Source organism: Oncorhynchus kisutch, linkage group LG23 (assembly GCF_002021735.2).
Source record: "Oncorhynchus kisutch isolate 150728-3 linkage group LG23, Okis_V2, whole genome shotgun sequence".
NCBI classification, from domain to species: Eukaryota; Metazoa; Chordata; class Actinopteri; order Salmoniformes; family Salmonidae; genus Oncorhynchus; species Oncorhynchus kisutch.
In genome coordinates, this window is record NC_034196.2 from 971,867 (window position 1) to 988,538 (window position 16,672).

Here is a 16,672-nt window from a genome sequence, read left to right on the forward strand (position 1 = left end):
TGATCTAGACAAAAAAAAAAGACTTCCGAAAGGGTAGTGCCGTGTATTCATGGACTCCAAGGGAACACAAAGACACATAAAATAATGTATTACTCTGTGTTTCATAATTTTCCTTCAATACTGGCCTATGATGATAACAGCCATTCTGATCCAACCATTAATTCATACATTGTTGTGCCCCTGGCCTGAGAGGGTGGAAGTTCAAGCTAGATGTAGAAGACTACTGTTAACTAGTTAATGTTTCCCATGAATGGAAGTTAGGCTAGCAGGCAAGCATTTTAGCCAAGTAGCCTAGGACAACAAAAACTAAAAGTATGTACTGTATGACAGAGTGATAGAACGTTTTGTCAACATGAAAGAGAGGATGCCATTGGCGTTTCTCGACAAGTAGGGTGAGTCAACATGTTTTAATACTTGCACCAACGCAACATGGTGCTGGAATAGTGGAGGCAGCTCCTGTTTTTTTATGCGACTTGCAGTAACTCGGTGGTTCTAAATCAATAGTTGTTTAGTGGTCCGAAAATGTCGGGAAACATTAACTTGCTTAACCATGCTGTAGGTCATGTAACTATCTGTTACATGCAATATGCATTGTGGACTTCACTGGACAGAGGTTTCTATCCGGTGTGAAAAAACAATGGTGTGGTTGAATAACTTCTGCCACTGGCTTCTCATTGTCTCGGCCTTTAGGCCTATATATCATGGTCGCAAGGCATATGAATTAACAGCAAACAATGCCATTTACAGAACACATATAGTGTAGGTTGTAATATGGCTGGCTTGAGTGGGGCTTGGCTTGATTTTGCCCACGCATCCCTACTGCCGAAGGGATTCTTCATTTGTCCCCATAGAAGAACCCTTTTAGGTTCCATGTATAACCTTCTGTTGAAAAGGTCCTGCATGGAACCCAAAATGGTTCCTCAAAGGGTTATCCTATGGGGACAGTTGAAGAACCCTTTTAGGTTCCAGATAGCACCTTTCTTTCTAAAGGTGATGGATCAGGTGCACCCTGCCTATGTAATTTTATACATTATGATTTAAAAGGAAAAACTGATCCTAGATCAGCACTCCTCCTCTGAAACGGTTTATGAATACAGGCCCAGAAAATGATCTCTCTGTCTGCAATACTACAGGTCCACATTACCACAGGTCCAATGGTTCCTCTCGAGCCCTTCGGTCCCACAAACCCCTTTGGCCCAGTCTTTCCGATTCGTCCCGTCTCCCCAAGATGACCCATATGGCCTTTGGCTCCCTACAACATACACATATAATTGGTGTGATATTATGAAACAGTAAAATTACTTGATATACAAGTACTGTAAACAAAGATACATCTATAAAGGTATAATAGGTATCGCAGGGTTCTGGACCATGTTTTGATCTAGCAATGGAAAATAATAAGTGAAATCAAATCTGTGGTTGATAAGAATACCTTTCTTCCTGGTTTGCCTCTTTCACCAATCTTGCCGGATTTACCCTCTTGTCCCTGGAGTGGAGATATGAGACAGACTGAGAAATAGACATTTCAGCTGAATAGCTACATATGACAAGATTTAACAGAGATAGACAATGGTGTTGTGAAATATTTCTAGGTGAGGGAGCGCAAAATAATGTAACACGTGAATGATAATTATTCATGTATGTCACCTCTACTCCCGCTCCTCCCCTCCTGCGCTTGACGTAGTCGGTTTACTAACCACAGGTCCTGGGAACCATCATTAAGCATACCTGGCATTCATCAATACGCGCACCTCTTTCATTACCTCCCCTTTATCTGGCACTCCCTTAGGTTTTTTCTCCATGATACTTGTTATATTAAAACCTTCACCTGCTTCTCGATTCCCAGCATTACAACGTTCTACCAGTAAAACGTCCAAACTGTATCTGCCAATGATTGGATTGATCTCAATCAGTTTCATGGTAATCTGCATTTAGATCTTCTTGAATTACTGTTTCATAAACGGATTAGAGCAAATGAGGTTAACAAACTGTCAGCCTTGTATTTTGTTTTAATTAAAGCACATATCCTGCCCACTCTTTTTTTACAATTCAACTTTTACTATTTACTCCACTCGGGGCCTCCCAAGTGGAGTAAATACAAATACATATAGCTTAATATCATTGCACTGTTTGCGAGGAGAGCTGTAAAGTCCTGGGTGTCGTAAGGGTGAAATCAGGCGCAGGAAAGCAGAGTTCAATAAAGTGCTTTTTTTAATGCACACACGGTGATCTACCCCACTTACGGGTGCTCAAACCAAATGCCCCAGACACAGGGAAACGAAAACAGTCTAGCACTAAATACACAAACATGTACATCTAATGCAAACACCAGGGTTACAATAATCAATCCCGCACAAAGAACCAGGCGGGCCGGCTGACTAATAAAGCCTCACTAATTATAACCAACTCAAAACATGTGTACTCAATAAACACATAAGGAGGGGGAGAAAATAATCAGTGGCAGCTAGTAGTCCGGCGACAACGACCGCCGAGCGCCACCCGAACGGGAAGGGGAGCCACCTTCGGTCGGAGTCGTGACAAGAGCTTTAGTTGCGAGTAGCTATTTTATTGTATTGTGTAGCTTACACTACGCTGTATCATAAATAAACTATGATTTGATTAGCTTGAACACATGGTTACAATATGCTATTATAAAATAAAACAGAGGGGTGAACTATCAATTCATATAATTTATTTGCATAGATTAAACAAACATCAAATCAATTGACCAAATATTGAACATAAATCATTACTACTTAGAATTGCAGGAAATTTATTTTAAAACAGCCATCAAATGTAACTTTTAGTGTGGTGTATTCATGCATCGTTATAAACTATAACCTTAATGTATTATTAAGCTACACCGGTTCCTGCGTCTCAGCCAATATAGGCTAAATACTCCCAGAGAGGGTCAGGCTCCTTGGGTTTTGCTGTGGCTAAACTGGTTTGGGTTTCCTTAACAGAATAGTTTCACCGTAACCAAGTGGTCACATTGTTCTGGGTTCCACTGTGGAAGAGGGGGTTCGTGGACTTTTATGAACATCAATGCAGACGCACGGTGAATTTCGATCTTAGATCTTGTTGGTGTGATAAGGTTCATGTGGCTAAACCCCCTCTCACATGCTGCCGAGATACAGTGAACAGTGGTTGACCTGAAATAGGTTCCGGTACTCATTTTGGGTGCCGGTACAGTTTATTTTTAGCTGCAGGGGCTCCACAATACTTTTGAGCTAGTAAGAGTCAAGTCAAGAACTGGAGATGTGTACAGTTAAGCAGTGGTCTTAGCTTGCGTGTCCCCGACTGTGAACAAAGTCCCTAAAGCCATTGATAGTGGAGGCGCACGGGAGAGAGAAGCGTTGGCACCGGATGCGAATGTCTTTTTCCTTTGAATCTCGGAATGAGAGGCTCTGACCAGCTCTCTGTAATCGGACTGCGCTGCAGTCTGGTCCACTGCGGACGTGCCTTTAAAGCTTGTGAACAAGCTCATGTTGTTTATAAGGCTAGACAGGAACTGCTGGTGTTTATTTTTCAACGTTCTCATTGGCCAAAGCGGTCAAGTCTCTGACGGCCTCCGCAGTGCACACACGCAGCTTATTCATCATTCTCACCACCGCCAGAGGCTGCTATACATAGGCTATTTATTTGGGTTATCGTTCTATCGTTTTTCATGGAATTTGTGGTAATTAAATCAAATTAATTTATTACAACTACAACCCAGTCACAGTTGGTGTAGTGTGTTGGGTCAACATATTGTAGCCATATGACGCTTTTATTTACCACGGTAAGCAATTGAGAACAATAATCAACCTGGTTGAGTGTTTGTGGGGGTGTTTGGTTACGTTTGTCACTCACTGTGATGCCTATGAGTCCAGGATTCCCAGGTGGGCCCTCCTTTCCCTTCATTCCGGTTTCACCCTTCTCTCCTTTGTCGCCCTCGTGCCCCATGTCACCCTTTTCACCCTAATAAAACAGAACAGCATAGGCTCAACTGGGGAGCTCAATACAACAACAAAAAACGGAATGACCTGCAAAGAGAGCTGGTGAAACCAGCAGGCATAATGTGGCATGGAATGTCATAATGATGTCATATTTCTGGGTGTAAACAGTTTTTCTGGTTGTAGAGTCATCAGATAAAGAGATGTTTCTGCTTGATAATATACTGTATATATTTTTTATCTGTTCAGATATGTTTTTGTCTGGTTGTTTCAAAACACCATAAACAACCTGACCATTACCTCACAAAAGACATCAGAATAATGACAGCAACAAAGTTAATACAAATAAATTGTTCACTACTTTTGACCAGGGCTCATAGCGAATAGGGTGCCATTTGGACGCACACAATGACTCAGAGATTTGTCTCAGTCCATACCTTTGTTCCATCAGGACCAGAAGCACCAGCCTCTCCCTCAAGCCCTGGCTCTCCCTACACACAGAGCACAAGCAGTGAATGAGATTGACATTTGATGGTTAACAAAACACAAAACGATCAGGAGAAATTCATTTTAAGAAGGGAATGACAGAAAAACTGACCCGTTGTCCCATTAGTCCCTGCTCTCCGATGTTACCAATGGCTCCGAGTGCTCCCTGATACACACACACAATCTTGAGGGCAGGGTTTCCTTAATGTTACAGATATGTTTCTGCCTGTGTGTGTGTGTGTGTGTGTGTGTGTGTGTGTGTGTGTGTGTGTGTGTGTGTATGTGCTGTAACAATAACTGCCTACATACAGTAACTGTGCTGTTATTCACTAATTTGTCATTTACACACACTCATCACAGAAACATCATTGCATTCACTAGGTATGTAAGTGTGTGTAGGAAGTGAGAGACTGACTTATTATAATGGACAGACAACCATGTTACAGTGTTAGAATGAGGACAGAGGGTGATAAGAGTAGGATGTGGTGAGTACTCGTGACTGACCTTCTCTCCTGGCTCGCCAGGCAGTCCTGGATCACTCATTTTGCCTAGAGGACCCTAAGAGAGACAAAAAGAGTGAAGGAGAAGTAACCGAAAGCTCGCTGGTTCAAATACCCAAGGCGACAAGCTGAAAAATCAGTTTACGTACCCTTGAGCAAGGCATTTATCCCTAATTGGCTCCAAGGACGCCGTACTACTATTTCTGACCCTGCAAAACAACACATTTCACTGCACCTATCTCTTTGCTACCGCAACGTCTGGAACCAAAAGGCTGCTGAACAGATTCTACCCCCAAGCCATAACACTGCTGAACAGATAATCAAATGGCTATCTGGACTATTTGCATTGACCCTCTTTTTTTCGTAGCACTGACTCTCTTGCACATCCTTGGAGAGCTCTTTGGTCTTGGCCATGGTGGAGAGTTTGGAATCTGATTGATTGCTTCTGTGGACTGGTGTCTTTTATACAGGTCACAAACTGAGATTAGGAGCACTCCCTTTAAGAGTGTGCTCCTAATCTCAGCTCGTTACCTGTATAAAAGACACCTGGGAGCCAGAAATCTTTCTGGTTGAGAGGGGGTCAAATACTTATTTCCCTCATTAAAATGCAAATCAGGGGGGAATTGGAGGGACGCCATGTGCGACTGACGTGTTTTCCGTTTGCTCCTGTGGTATTCTTAAAGTTTGTGAATTTTGCAGCAGAGCCATATTTATTTTCAAATACTAGTTTGGTGATCCCTTTCCGTAAAAACCAAGACTACTTTGCTTCCGAAAGTCAGCATGTGGACGAAACATAAGGCCAAAAGCATGACTTTGAGAAAACCCGGCCTACAAGACCCACTGTCATCACTGCCCTCTGAGTCTGAGGACCCGGGGACTCACACTTTACCCGGGGGTGCGGCCTGGCGGCGCTGAAATGAACATTCGAGGCCATCAAACTACTATGCTCTGAGATAATTGAAATGAAAACGGAGGTGGTTGCTACGATTGAGGCAGGAGGAGGTTTCTGATACTTTAAAAGCAGATTTAACCATCCTGCGGAACGAGACGGTGCCAGCAATCACATCACTCAAAGCAACAACGGCGTTGCACACTACAACGATTGCAGCACTGGAGACCTCCGCTACCAATGTCTCCGACTTAACTACATCCCTGGAGGCTAAAGTGAAACACCTAGCTGCGGATTTGAAAAAGGTTAAGGAGAGCTGTGTGAGTTTAGAGGGATTCTCTCGCCGCAATAACCTGATACTTGTATCGGTCCCAGAGTCAGCGGAAATGCCTCGCACCACGGATTTCGTTTCAGGGCTGCTGAAGGATGTTCTTGTCTTAGATGAAAAGCCCCTGATTGATCGTGCCCACCGGTCGCTGTGCCCAAAGCCCGGGATGGGGAGAGGCCCCGTGACATAATTCTTCGAGTGCATTTTTTTCATGAGAAGATGGAGAGTCTCTGATGAGCCCGCAATACCACTCTGAGCTTTCAAGGACAGAGCTTCTCCATCTACCAGGACTACTCCCCCACTGTTTCCAGGCAGCGCGCAGCTTTCAGACAGGCCAAACGACTACTACAAGACCATCTACTACGGGACCATGAAGTATGGACTGCGATTCCCGGCCCGTTTATGATGGTAAAGACTACACATTTGAGTCTCCGGATGAGGCTATGGCTCACATTCAACGTCACATCAAGAAGTCTTGAACTTGGTTATAGTTCAGCAACTGTTGCGTGCGAACTGTGGATAGTAAGTAACCCACTTGTGGTACAATTATGTTTAGTTATAACAGGCTAGTCTTGTATAGTTGGCGAACCCATTCAGGCTTATTTGATGTGATCTAATGTTTTGATCATCTAGTGTGCGTGCCTTACAAGCATTCAGTCATTTTAATTTAATTGTATTAAGGTTTTACTTAACTCCTGTGTTTCTAGGCCATTTACTCTGGGCACGCCTTTCATCCAAAAGTGAAAATACTGCCCCCTAGCCTCAACAGGTTTTTAATTCCGTCCATATATATCCAAAATGTACATTTATTTGGTGTGTTTGATCCAGAATAACACCGGTTCCAACTTACGCAACGTGACTACAAAATTTCTCAACAGTTACCTGTAAACTTTGCCAAAACATTTCAAACTACTTTTGTAATAAAACTTTAGGTATTTTTTAAAGTAAATAATCGATAAAATTGAAGACGGGATGATCTGTGTTCAATACAGGAAAAAAACAAACTGACGCAAGGTCATGCGCCTCTTTCAAACAGTACACATGAAGTGACCCTCGTTTTGAACAGGGCTACTTCTTCATTACACAAAGAAAAACCTCAACCAATTTCTAAAGACTGGTGATATCCAGTGGAAGCGGTAGGAACTGCAAGCAAGTCCCTTAGAAATCTGGATTCCCAATGAAAACCCATTGAAAAGAGAGTGACCTCAACAAAAAAAATGGTTTGTCCTCGGGATTTCGCCTGCTACATAAGTTATGTTATACTCACAGACATGATTCAAACAGTTTTAGAAACTTCAGAGTGTTTTCTATCCTAATCTACTAATACTATGCCTATCTTATCTTCTGGGGATGAGTAGCAGGCAGTTGAATTTGGGCATGCTTTTCATCCAAAATTCCAAATGCTGCCCCCTAGCCTAGAGAAGATAACAGTGTCCAAAGAAGAGCCAGAAGTATACAGAATGGTGTCATCTGCATAGAGGCGGATCAGAGAATCACTAGCAGCAAGAGCGACATCATTGGTGTATACGGAGAAGAGAGTCTGCCCGAGAATTGAACCCTGTGGTACCTCCATAGAAACTGCCAGAGGTCCGGACAACAGGCCCTCCGATTTGACACATTGAACTCTATCTGAGAAGTAGTTGGTGAACCAGGTGAGGCAATCATTTGAGAAACAAAGGCTGTTGAGTGCCGATAAGAAGGTGGTGATTGACAGAGTCGAAAGCCTTGGCCAGGTTAATGAATACGGTGGCTGCACAGTATTGTCTCTTATCGATGGTGGTTATGATATCGTTTAGGACCTTGAGCATGGCTGAGTTGCACCCGTGACCAGCTCTGAAACCAGATTGCATAGCGGAGAAGGTACGTACGGTGGGATTCGAAATGGCCTGTAATATTTTTGTTAACTTGGCTTTCGAAGACCTTAGAAAGGCAGGGTAATTGATGTGATCTAATATTTTGATCATCTAGTGTGCGTGCCTTACAAGCATTCAGTCATTTTAATTTAATTGTATTAAGGTTTTACTTAACTCCTGTGTTTCTAGGCTGTCTCACTCACCTATTCAGTTTATTTACACAGTGTCTCAGTGACTCAAAATATTTTTGGTTATTTGTTTACTGCATCCGTTTGCATTGACCCAGTAAACAATAAATGCTTCCCGAGGCTACATGTTTTTTGGGGTCTCAATTCAATTTTAAAAGTTTTGAGCGTCATTTATGCCCAGCAAACGTTCAACGTTGCGCACACTTAGTTTTTTGGTATTGGTTGTAAGCTGTCTCAGCGTCAACTAGACAACTATTATTTGTAGTAGTTCTGTAGTAGTAGAAACGCTCATTGCGTTTCCATTCTATGCTCTAATGACAGGGTTGAATAACGGGAATTTCCAGAGGGGCCGAAATAATGCGATCAAGTACATTTCATGGAACATCAAAAGGGCTAATAACCCGGTGAAGCGTAAAAGGGTGTTGACACACTTAAAGGGTTTGAATGCAAATGTTGCATTTCTACAAGCGACTCACTTGTGGACTGGTGAGCATTTTAGGATGCGTAAGGACTGGGTTGGTCAAGTGTTCCACTCTAACTTTCATAGTAAATCATGAGGTGCTGCCATTTTGGTTGATAAAGCTACTCCCTTTTAGCTTCTGAGGTTATTGCTGATCCTAAGGGACGATACGTCATAGTAACCGGTAAACTGTTTTCTACCCCTCTTGTTTTGGCTAGTGTTTATGCTCCCAATTGGGATGACACAAGTTTAATTTCTTCCTTTCTGTATGCTATTCCCAATTTAGATTCTCATTTGTTGATTTTAGGGGGATTTCAACTGTAACATGTCCCCAGTTCTTGACAAGTCCTCACGAACAACTACAGGCCCATCTAAATGTGCCCTACTTATTCAATCCTTTCTTCAGAAATATGCTATGTTTGAGGCCTGGTGTTTCCTACATCCTACAGATAGACAGCCTTCCTTTTATTCTCATCTTCATCAAACATACTCCCGGATTGATTACTTCTTTTTGGACAAAAAACTTCTGCCTAACCTTCGGCAGTGTACTTACGAGAGTATTGTTATTTCTGACCATTCACTACCGCCCTGTAGCACTCACTTCCGTCATCATGAAGTGCTTTGAGAGACTAGTCAAGGACCATATCACCTCCACCCTACCTGACACCCTAGACCCCTAGACCCACTCCAATTTGCTTACCGCCCAAATAGGTCCACAGACGATGCAAACTCAACCACACTGCACACTGCCCTAACCCATCTGGACAAGAGGAATACCTATGTGAGAATGCTGTTCATCAACTACAGCTCAGCATTTAACACCATAGTACCCTCCAAACTCGTCATCAAGCTCGAGAACCTAGGTCTCGACCCCGCCCTGTGCAACTGGGTACTGGACTTCCTGACGGGCCGCTTCCAGGTGGTGAGGGTAGGTAACAACATCTCCACCCCACTGATCCTCAACACTGGGGCCCCACAAGGGTGCCCTCTCCTGTACTCCCTGTTCACCCACGACTGCGTGGCCACGCACGCCTCCAACTCAATCATCAAGTTTGCGGATGACACTACAGTGGTAGGCTTGATTACCAACAACGACGAGACGGCCTACAGGGAGGAGGTGAGGGCCCTCGGAGTGTGGTGTCAGGAAAATAACCTCACACTCAATGTCAACAAAACTAAGGAGATGATTGTGGACTTCAGGAAACAGCAGAGGGAACACCCCCCTATCCACATCGATGGGACAGTAGTGGAGAGGGTAGTAAGTTTTAAGTTCCTCGGCGTACACATCACAGACAAACTGAATTGGTCCACCGACACAGACAGCATCGTGAAGAAGGTGCAGCAGCGCCTCTTCAACCTCAGGAGGCTGAAGAAATTCGGCTTGTCACCAAAAGCCCTCACAAACTTCTACAGATGCACAATCGAGAGCATCCTGTCGGGCTGTTTCACCGCCTGGTACGGCAACTGCTCCGCCCACAACCGTAAGGCTCTCCAGAGGGTAGTGAAGTCTGCACAACGCATCACCGGGGGCAAACTACCTGCCCTCCAGGACACCTACACCACCCGATGTCACAGGAAGGCCATAAAGATCATCAAGGACAACAACCACCCGAGCCACTGCCTGTTCACCCCGCTATCATCCAGAAGGCGAGGTAAGTACAGGTGCATCAAAGCTGGGACCGAGAGACTGAAAAACAGCTTCAATCTCAAGGCCATCAGACTGTTAAACAGCCACCACTAACATTGAGTGGCTGCTGCCAACACACTGACTCAACTCCAGCCACATTAATAATGGGAATTGATGTAAAATATATCACTAGCCACTTTAAACAATGCTACTTAATATAATGTTTACATACCCTACATTACTCATCTCATATGTATATACTGTACTCGATACCATCTACTGTATCTTGCCTATGCTGCTCTGTACCATCACTCATTCATATATCTTTATGTACATATTCTTTATCCCCTTACACTTGTGTCTATAAGGTAGTAGTTTTGGAATTGTTAGTTAGATTACTCGTTGGTTATTACTGTAATGTCGGAACTAGAAGCACAAGCATTTCGCTACACTCGCATTAACATCTGCTAACCATGTGTATGTGACAAACAAATTTGATTTGATTTTTATTTGATTTAGTGCTTGAACTAGAGTTTCCCCAGAGACCTCCTATGTGTTATCAATGGCGCCTCAACCCCATTTTACTCTCAGATAAGGAGTTTGCCAATTTCATTTCTTCTGAAATCACCTTATTCCTAGAAACTAATTCAACACCAGGTATGTCCTAATCTACCATATGGGAGTCTCTCAAAGCGTACCTACGTGGCCAAATTATTTCTTATACAGCCAACCAAAACAGAGTTCGCTCTCAGCGACTTCAGGAGCTGAGCGAGTCCATAGCCACATTGGATGAGAAGTATGCTTCGGATCCTTCCTCTGATCTGCATAAAGAGAGCCAACTACTCCAATCTGAATTTGATGAGCTTTCTACCAGGCAAGCTTAACAGTTACTCTTGTGAGCTCGATACAAAGTGTATGAACAAGGCGACAAGACCAGTAAACTCCTTGCACATCAGATCCGTAAATCTCAGGTTTAATCCCACAGATAAGGACCCTGTCTGGTGCCACCACAGTTATACATAAAGAGATCAATGATAAATTCAAACAATTTTACTCTGCGCTATACACCTCTGAATCCCCTCAAGACCCTTTGCTGATTGACTCCTTCTTTAATGGCTTGAATATGCCTTCAATTGATACAGACTCTGTCACGAGTCCGACCGAGGGTGTTTCCTTTTCCCGGACGGGTGGCGCTCGGCGGTCGTCGTCACCGGCCTATTAGCTGCCACTGATTGTTTTTCCTCCCCCTCCTTGTATGTTTAGTGGTAGCACCTGTGTAGGGTTAATTAGTTTGTCTTTATTAGACAGCCGGCCCGCCTGGTTGTTGTGCGGGATTATTTCTATGTAACCTTCGGCTCTGTTGTAGAGGTACGTGTTTTGTGCCTGGTCGTGATTTGTTCCATTGTACATTTTGATTCCCTGTGTTTGGGAACGTTACTTTTGTGAGCACCCTGTTAGGCGCTATTAAAAGACGCACAGCATTGAACTCTCTGTCTCCTGCATTTGACTCCACACCCACGACACCCGGAGCTTTACAGACTCCCATAACTGTCTAGAAGAAGAATTTACACCTGAGGAGATTGCAACAGCAGTGTCCGCAATGAAAAATGGTAAATCACCGCTACATATTCTTATTCATCCCTTTACATTTCTGTGTATTTGTGAGTATGAGGTAGTTGTGAATTTGTTAGATTACTTGTTAGATTTTACTGCATAGTCAGAACTAGAAGCACAAGCATTTCACTACACTCACAATAACATCTGATAACCATGTGTATGTGACCAATAAAGTTTGATTTGACCTCAATACCTCAACTACCTCGTACCCCTGCACATTGACTCAGTACCGGGACTCCTTGTAATATAGCCTCGTTATTGTTATTTTATTGTGTTACTTTTTAGATTTTATTTGTCACATGCAATAGTTGTAAACGTTACTGTGAAATGCTTACTAAAACGTTTTAACCCTGCATTGTTGGGATTATTTTCTTAACTCAATTTTCTTACAGCTGCATTGTTGGTTAAGGGCGGGTAAGTAAGCATTTCACGGTAAAGTCTACAACTGTTATATTCGGCGCATGTGACATATAAAATGTGATTTGATCCAGTCTATGTAACAAAAAATATTATCTATAGCCCCCAGAATTATCACAGACTTAGTCTCCAGGTACCTATCCAATTATGTTTACTTTCTTTTCTCTGCACACCTTAATATTGAGTTGCATCCCCACTCCCCTTTGCCCTCAGAACAGCTTCAATTCATCGGGACGGACTCTACAAGGTGTCGAAAGTGTTCCGCAGGAATGCTGACCCATGTTGACTCCAATGCTTCCCACAATTGTGTCAAGTTGGCTGGATGTCCTTTGAGTGGTGAACCACTCATGATACACAGGGGAAACTGTTGAGCGTGAAAAACCCAATGGCATTGCAGTGCTAACATAATTGTAAAAGGGTTTTCTAATGATAAATTGACCTTTTAAAATTATAAACTTGAATTAGCTAACACAACATGCCATTGGAACACAGGAGTGATGGTTGCTGATAATGGGCCTATGTAGATAGTCCATAAGAAATCTGCCATTTTCCAGCTACAATAGTCAATTAGACATCAACAATGTCTACACTGTATTTATGATCAATTTGATGTCATTATAATGGACAAAAAATGTGGTTTTCTTTAAAAAACAAGGACATTTCTAAGTGACCCCAAACTTTTGAACAGTAGTGTGTTTTTTTATGACAAATAAAATCAGTCAATCAATTATTCATTATAGTGGGAAGAACAAACAGGTAGCTACACACACATCCTGATTCAACTAGTGAGACCAGACGATGTGAATGTGTATGTGTCTGTGTGTGTGTGAGAGAGAGTGATACAGTGTGTGTACATGTGCATGTGTGTGCGTGCGCGCATGAGTGTACGTGTGAGCATGCATGTGTTTGTGTGTGTACTGTATGTGTAAATTCTCACCTGTAGACCAGTTTCTCCTAGTGGCCCCACTGTCCCCACTGGCCCAGGGAGTCCCTAGAAAACAGAGCAGAGACACAATGTTGATGAGAGATGGTCATATAAGAGAAACCAATGCAGCTTTGTGCTCAAACAACATGAGAACTATCCTTGTTCAACCATCCTCATCTTATGAGCGTTCTGTTTCACAACATGGATTCACGAGGGCTACAGTCAGGTCAGGTTGGTGGATCAGGTTACAAGAACAGGTGCTGCCCAAAAATGAGTAGGGGACAATGGGGTAAGTTGAGCCAATTTTTACATTTAAACCAAACTTTATTTGTCACATGCGCCGAATACAACAACCTTACCGTGAAATTCTTACTTACAAGCACTTAACCAACAGTGCAGCACAAGATAGAGTTAAGAACATATTTTCCAAATAAACTAAAGTAAAAAATAATAAAAAGTAACACAATAAAACAACAATAACGAGGATATATACAGGGGGTACAAGTACTGAGTCAATGTGCGGGGGTACAGGTTAGTCGAGGTAATTTGTACATGTCGGTAGGGATGAAGGGACTATGCACAGATAATAGACAGCGAGTAGCAGCAGTGTAAAAACAAAGGGGGGGGGGGTCAATGTAGATAGTCCGGGTTGCCATTTGATTCATTGTTTCTGCAGTCTTATGGCTTGGGGGTAGTCCATGACTTGGGTGACTGGAGTCTTTGAAAAAATGTTGGGCTTTCCTCTGACACCGCCAAGTATATAGGTCCTGGATGGCAGGAAGCTTGGCCCCAAGGATGTACTGGGCTGTATGCACTACTCTCTGTAGCGCCTTACAGTCAGATGCCGAGCACTTGCCATACCAGACGGTGATGCAACCAGTCGATGGTGCAGCTGTAGAACTTTTTGAGGATCTTCGGACTCATGCCAAATATTTTCAGTCTCCTGAGGGGGCAAAGGTGTTGTCGTGCCCTCTTCACGATTGTCTTGGTATGTTTGGACAATGATAGTTTGTTGGTAATGTGGAAACCAAGGAACTTGAAACTCTCGAACCTCTCCATTACAGTCCCATCAATGTTAATAATGGGGGCCTGTTTGTCCCGCCTTTTCCTGTAGTCCATGATCAGTTTCTTTGTCTTGCTCACATTGAGTGAGAGGTTGTTGTCCTGGCACCACCCTGCCAGGTCTCTGACATCCTTCCTATAGGCTGTCTCATCGTTATCGGTGATCAGGCCTACCACTGTTGTGTCGTGAGGGTGTTGGAGTTGTGTTGGCCATGCAGTTGTGGGTGAACAGGGAGTACAGGAAGAGACTATGCACACACCCCGAGGGGCCCCAGTGTTGAGGATCGGCATGGCAGACGTGTTGTTGCCTACCCTTACCACCTGCGGGTGGCCCGTCAGGAAGTCCAAGATCAAGTTGCAGAGGGAGGTGTTTAGTCCCAGGGTCCTTAGCTTAGTGATGAGCTATGAGGCCACTATGGTGTTGAACGCTGAGCTGTAGTCAATGAACAGCTTTCTCACATAGGTGTTCCTTTTGTCCAGGTTCGAAAGGGCAGTGTGGAGTGCAATTGAGATTGCGTCATCTGTGGATCTGTTGGGGTGGTATTCGAATTGGAGTGTGTCTAGGGTATCCGGGATGATGCTGTTGAAGTGAGACAAGAACAGCCTTTCAAAGCACATCAGCATCACTCCGTCAAGGGAAATCTAGTATTATTTTCAAACAAAGATATCTACATATATTGCAGGATGCTGTAAATCCTGTGTATTGAGCCGCAGGACAGGCTCAACTTGCATTACATTACACCTGGGAAGAAAACACTTCAATTTGATCAACTTGCCTGTGGCTCAGCTTATCCCATGGCCATTGGCTAAACTTAACCCAAACATTTTGACTATATAGCCCAGACACCTACAAGGATGCACTTTCATGCTAAGTTTAGGACCTCATATTGAAGCTTATAGAGACCAATGCATGCATGACAGCTTCTATCTCAAGGCCATCAGACTGTTAAACAGCCACCACTAACATTGAGTGGCTGCTGCCAACACACTGACTCAACTCCAGCCACATTAATAATGGGAATTGATGTAAAATATATCACTAGCCACTTTAGACAATGCTACTTATACGTATATACTGTACTCTATATCATCTATATCATCATTGCCTGCATCCGTAATGGGTCAGCGGTCAAACGATCTCCACTCATCACTGTAAAACGCTCCCTGAAACATTTCTGCGAGCAGGCCTTTCTAATTGACCTGGCCGGGGTATCCTGGAAGGATATTGATCTCATCCCGTCAGTAGAGGATGCCTGGATATTTTTTTTAAATGCCTTCCTAACCATCTTAAATAAACATGCCCCATTCAAGAAATTTAGAACCAGGAACAGATATAGCCCTTGGTTCTCCCCAGACCTGACTGCCCTTAACCAACACAAAAACATCCTATGGCGTTCTGCATTAGCATCGAACAGCCCCCGTGATATGCAGCTGTTCAGGGAAGCTAGAAACCATTATACACAGGCAGTTAGAAAAGCCAAGGCTAGCTTTTTCAAGCAGAAATTTGCTTCCTGCAACACTAACTCAAAAAAGTTCTGGGACACTGTAAAGTCCATGGAGAATAAGAACACCTCCTCCCAGCTGCCCACTGCACTGAAGATAGGAAACACTGTCACCACTGATAAATCCACCATAATTGAGAATTTCAATAAGCATTTTTCTACGGGTGGCCATGCTTTCCACCTGGCTACTCCTACCCCGGTCAACAGCACTGCACCCCCAACAGCAACTCGCCCAAGCCTTCCCCATTTCTCCTTCTCCCAAATCCATTCAGCTGATGTTCTGAAAGAGCTGCAAAATCTGGACCCCTACAAATCAGCCGGGCTAGACAATCTGGACCCTTTCTTTCTAAAATTATCTGCCCAAATTGTTGCCACCCCTATTACTAGCCTGTTCAACCTCTCTTTCGTGTTGTCTGAGGTTCCCAAAGATTGGAAAGCAGCTGCGGACATCCCCCTCTTCAAAGGGGGGGACACTCTTGACCCAAACTGCTACACACCTATATCTATTCTACCGTGCCTTTCTAAGATCTTCGAAAGCCAAGTCAACAAACAGATTACCGACCATTTCGAATCTCACCATACCTTCTCTGCTATGCAATCTGGTTTCAGAGCTGGTCATGGGTGCACCTCAGCCACGCTCAAGGTCCTAAACGATATCTTAACCGCCATCGATAAGAAACATTACTGTGCAGCCGTATTCATTGATCTAGCCAAGGCTTTCGACTCTGTCAATCACCACATCCTCATCGGCAGACTCGACAGCCTTGGTTTCTCAAATGATTGCCTCGCCTGGTTCACCAACTACTTCTCTGATAGAGTTCAGTGTGTCAAATCGGAGGGTCTGCTGTCCGGACCTCTGGCAGTCTCTATGGGGGTGCCACAG

The 16,672-nt window shown here is 43.6% G+C and overlaps 1 protein-coding gene across 2 annotated transcripts in view; it reads right to left on the reverse strand.

Annotated features, from left to right (window-relative positions):
• col27a1a (collagen, type XXVII, alpha 1a) overlaps nucleotides 1–16,672 on the reverse strand; it is a 230,409-nt gene that overhangs the window by 59,607 nt on the left and 154,130 nt on the right. For both annotated transcript variants that reach the window (XM_031803202.1, XM_031803203.1), the window contains exons 33-39: nucleotides 13,238–13,291; nucleotides 4,926–4,979; nucleotides 4,534–4,587; nucleotides 4,373–4,426; nucleotides 3,853–3,960; nucleotides 1,433–1,486; nucleotides 1,145–1,252 (exon numbers count right to left, since the gene is read on the reverse strand). In XM_031803202.1, coding sequence (XP_031659062.1) covers nucleotides 1,145–1,252; nucleotides 1,433–1,486; nucleotides 3,853–3,960; nucleotides 4,373–4,426; nucleotides 4,534–4,587; nucleotides 4,926–4,979; nucleotides 13,238–13,291 — 486 coding nt within the window. The remainder of the gene's footprint in view (nucleotides 1–1,144; nucleotides 1,253–1,432; nucleotides 1,487–3,852; nucleotides 3,961–4,372; nucleotides 4,427–4,533; nucleotides 4,588–4,925; nucleotides 4,980–13,237; nucleotides 13,292–16,672) is intronic.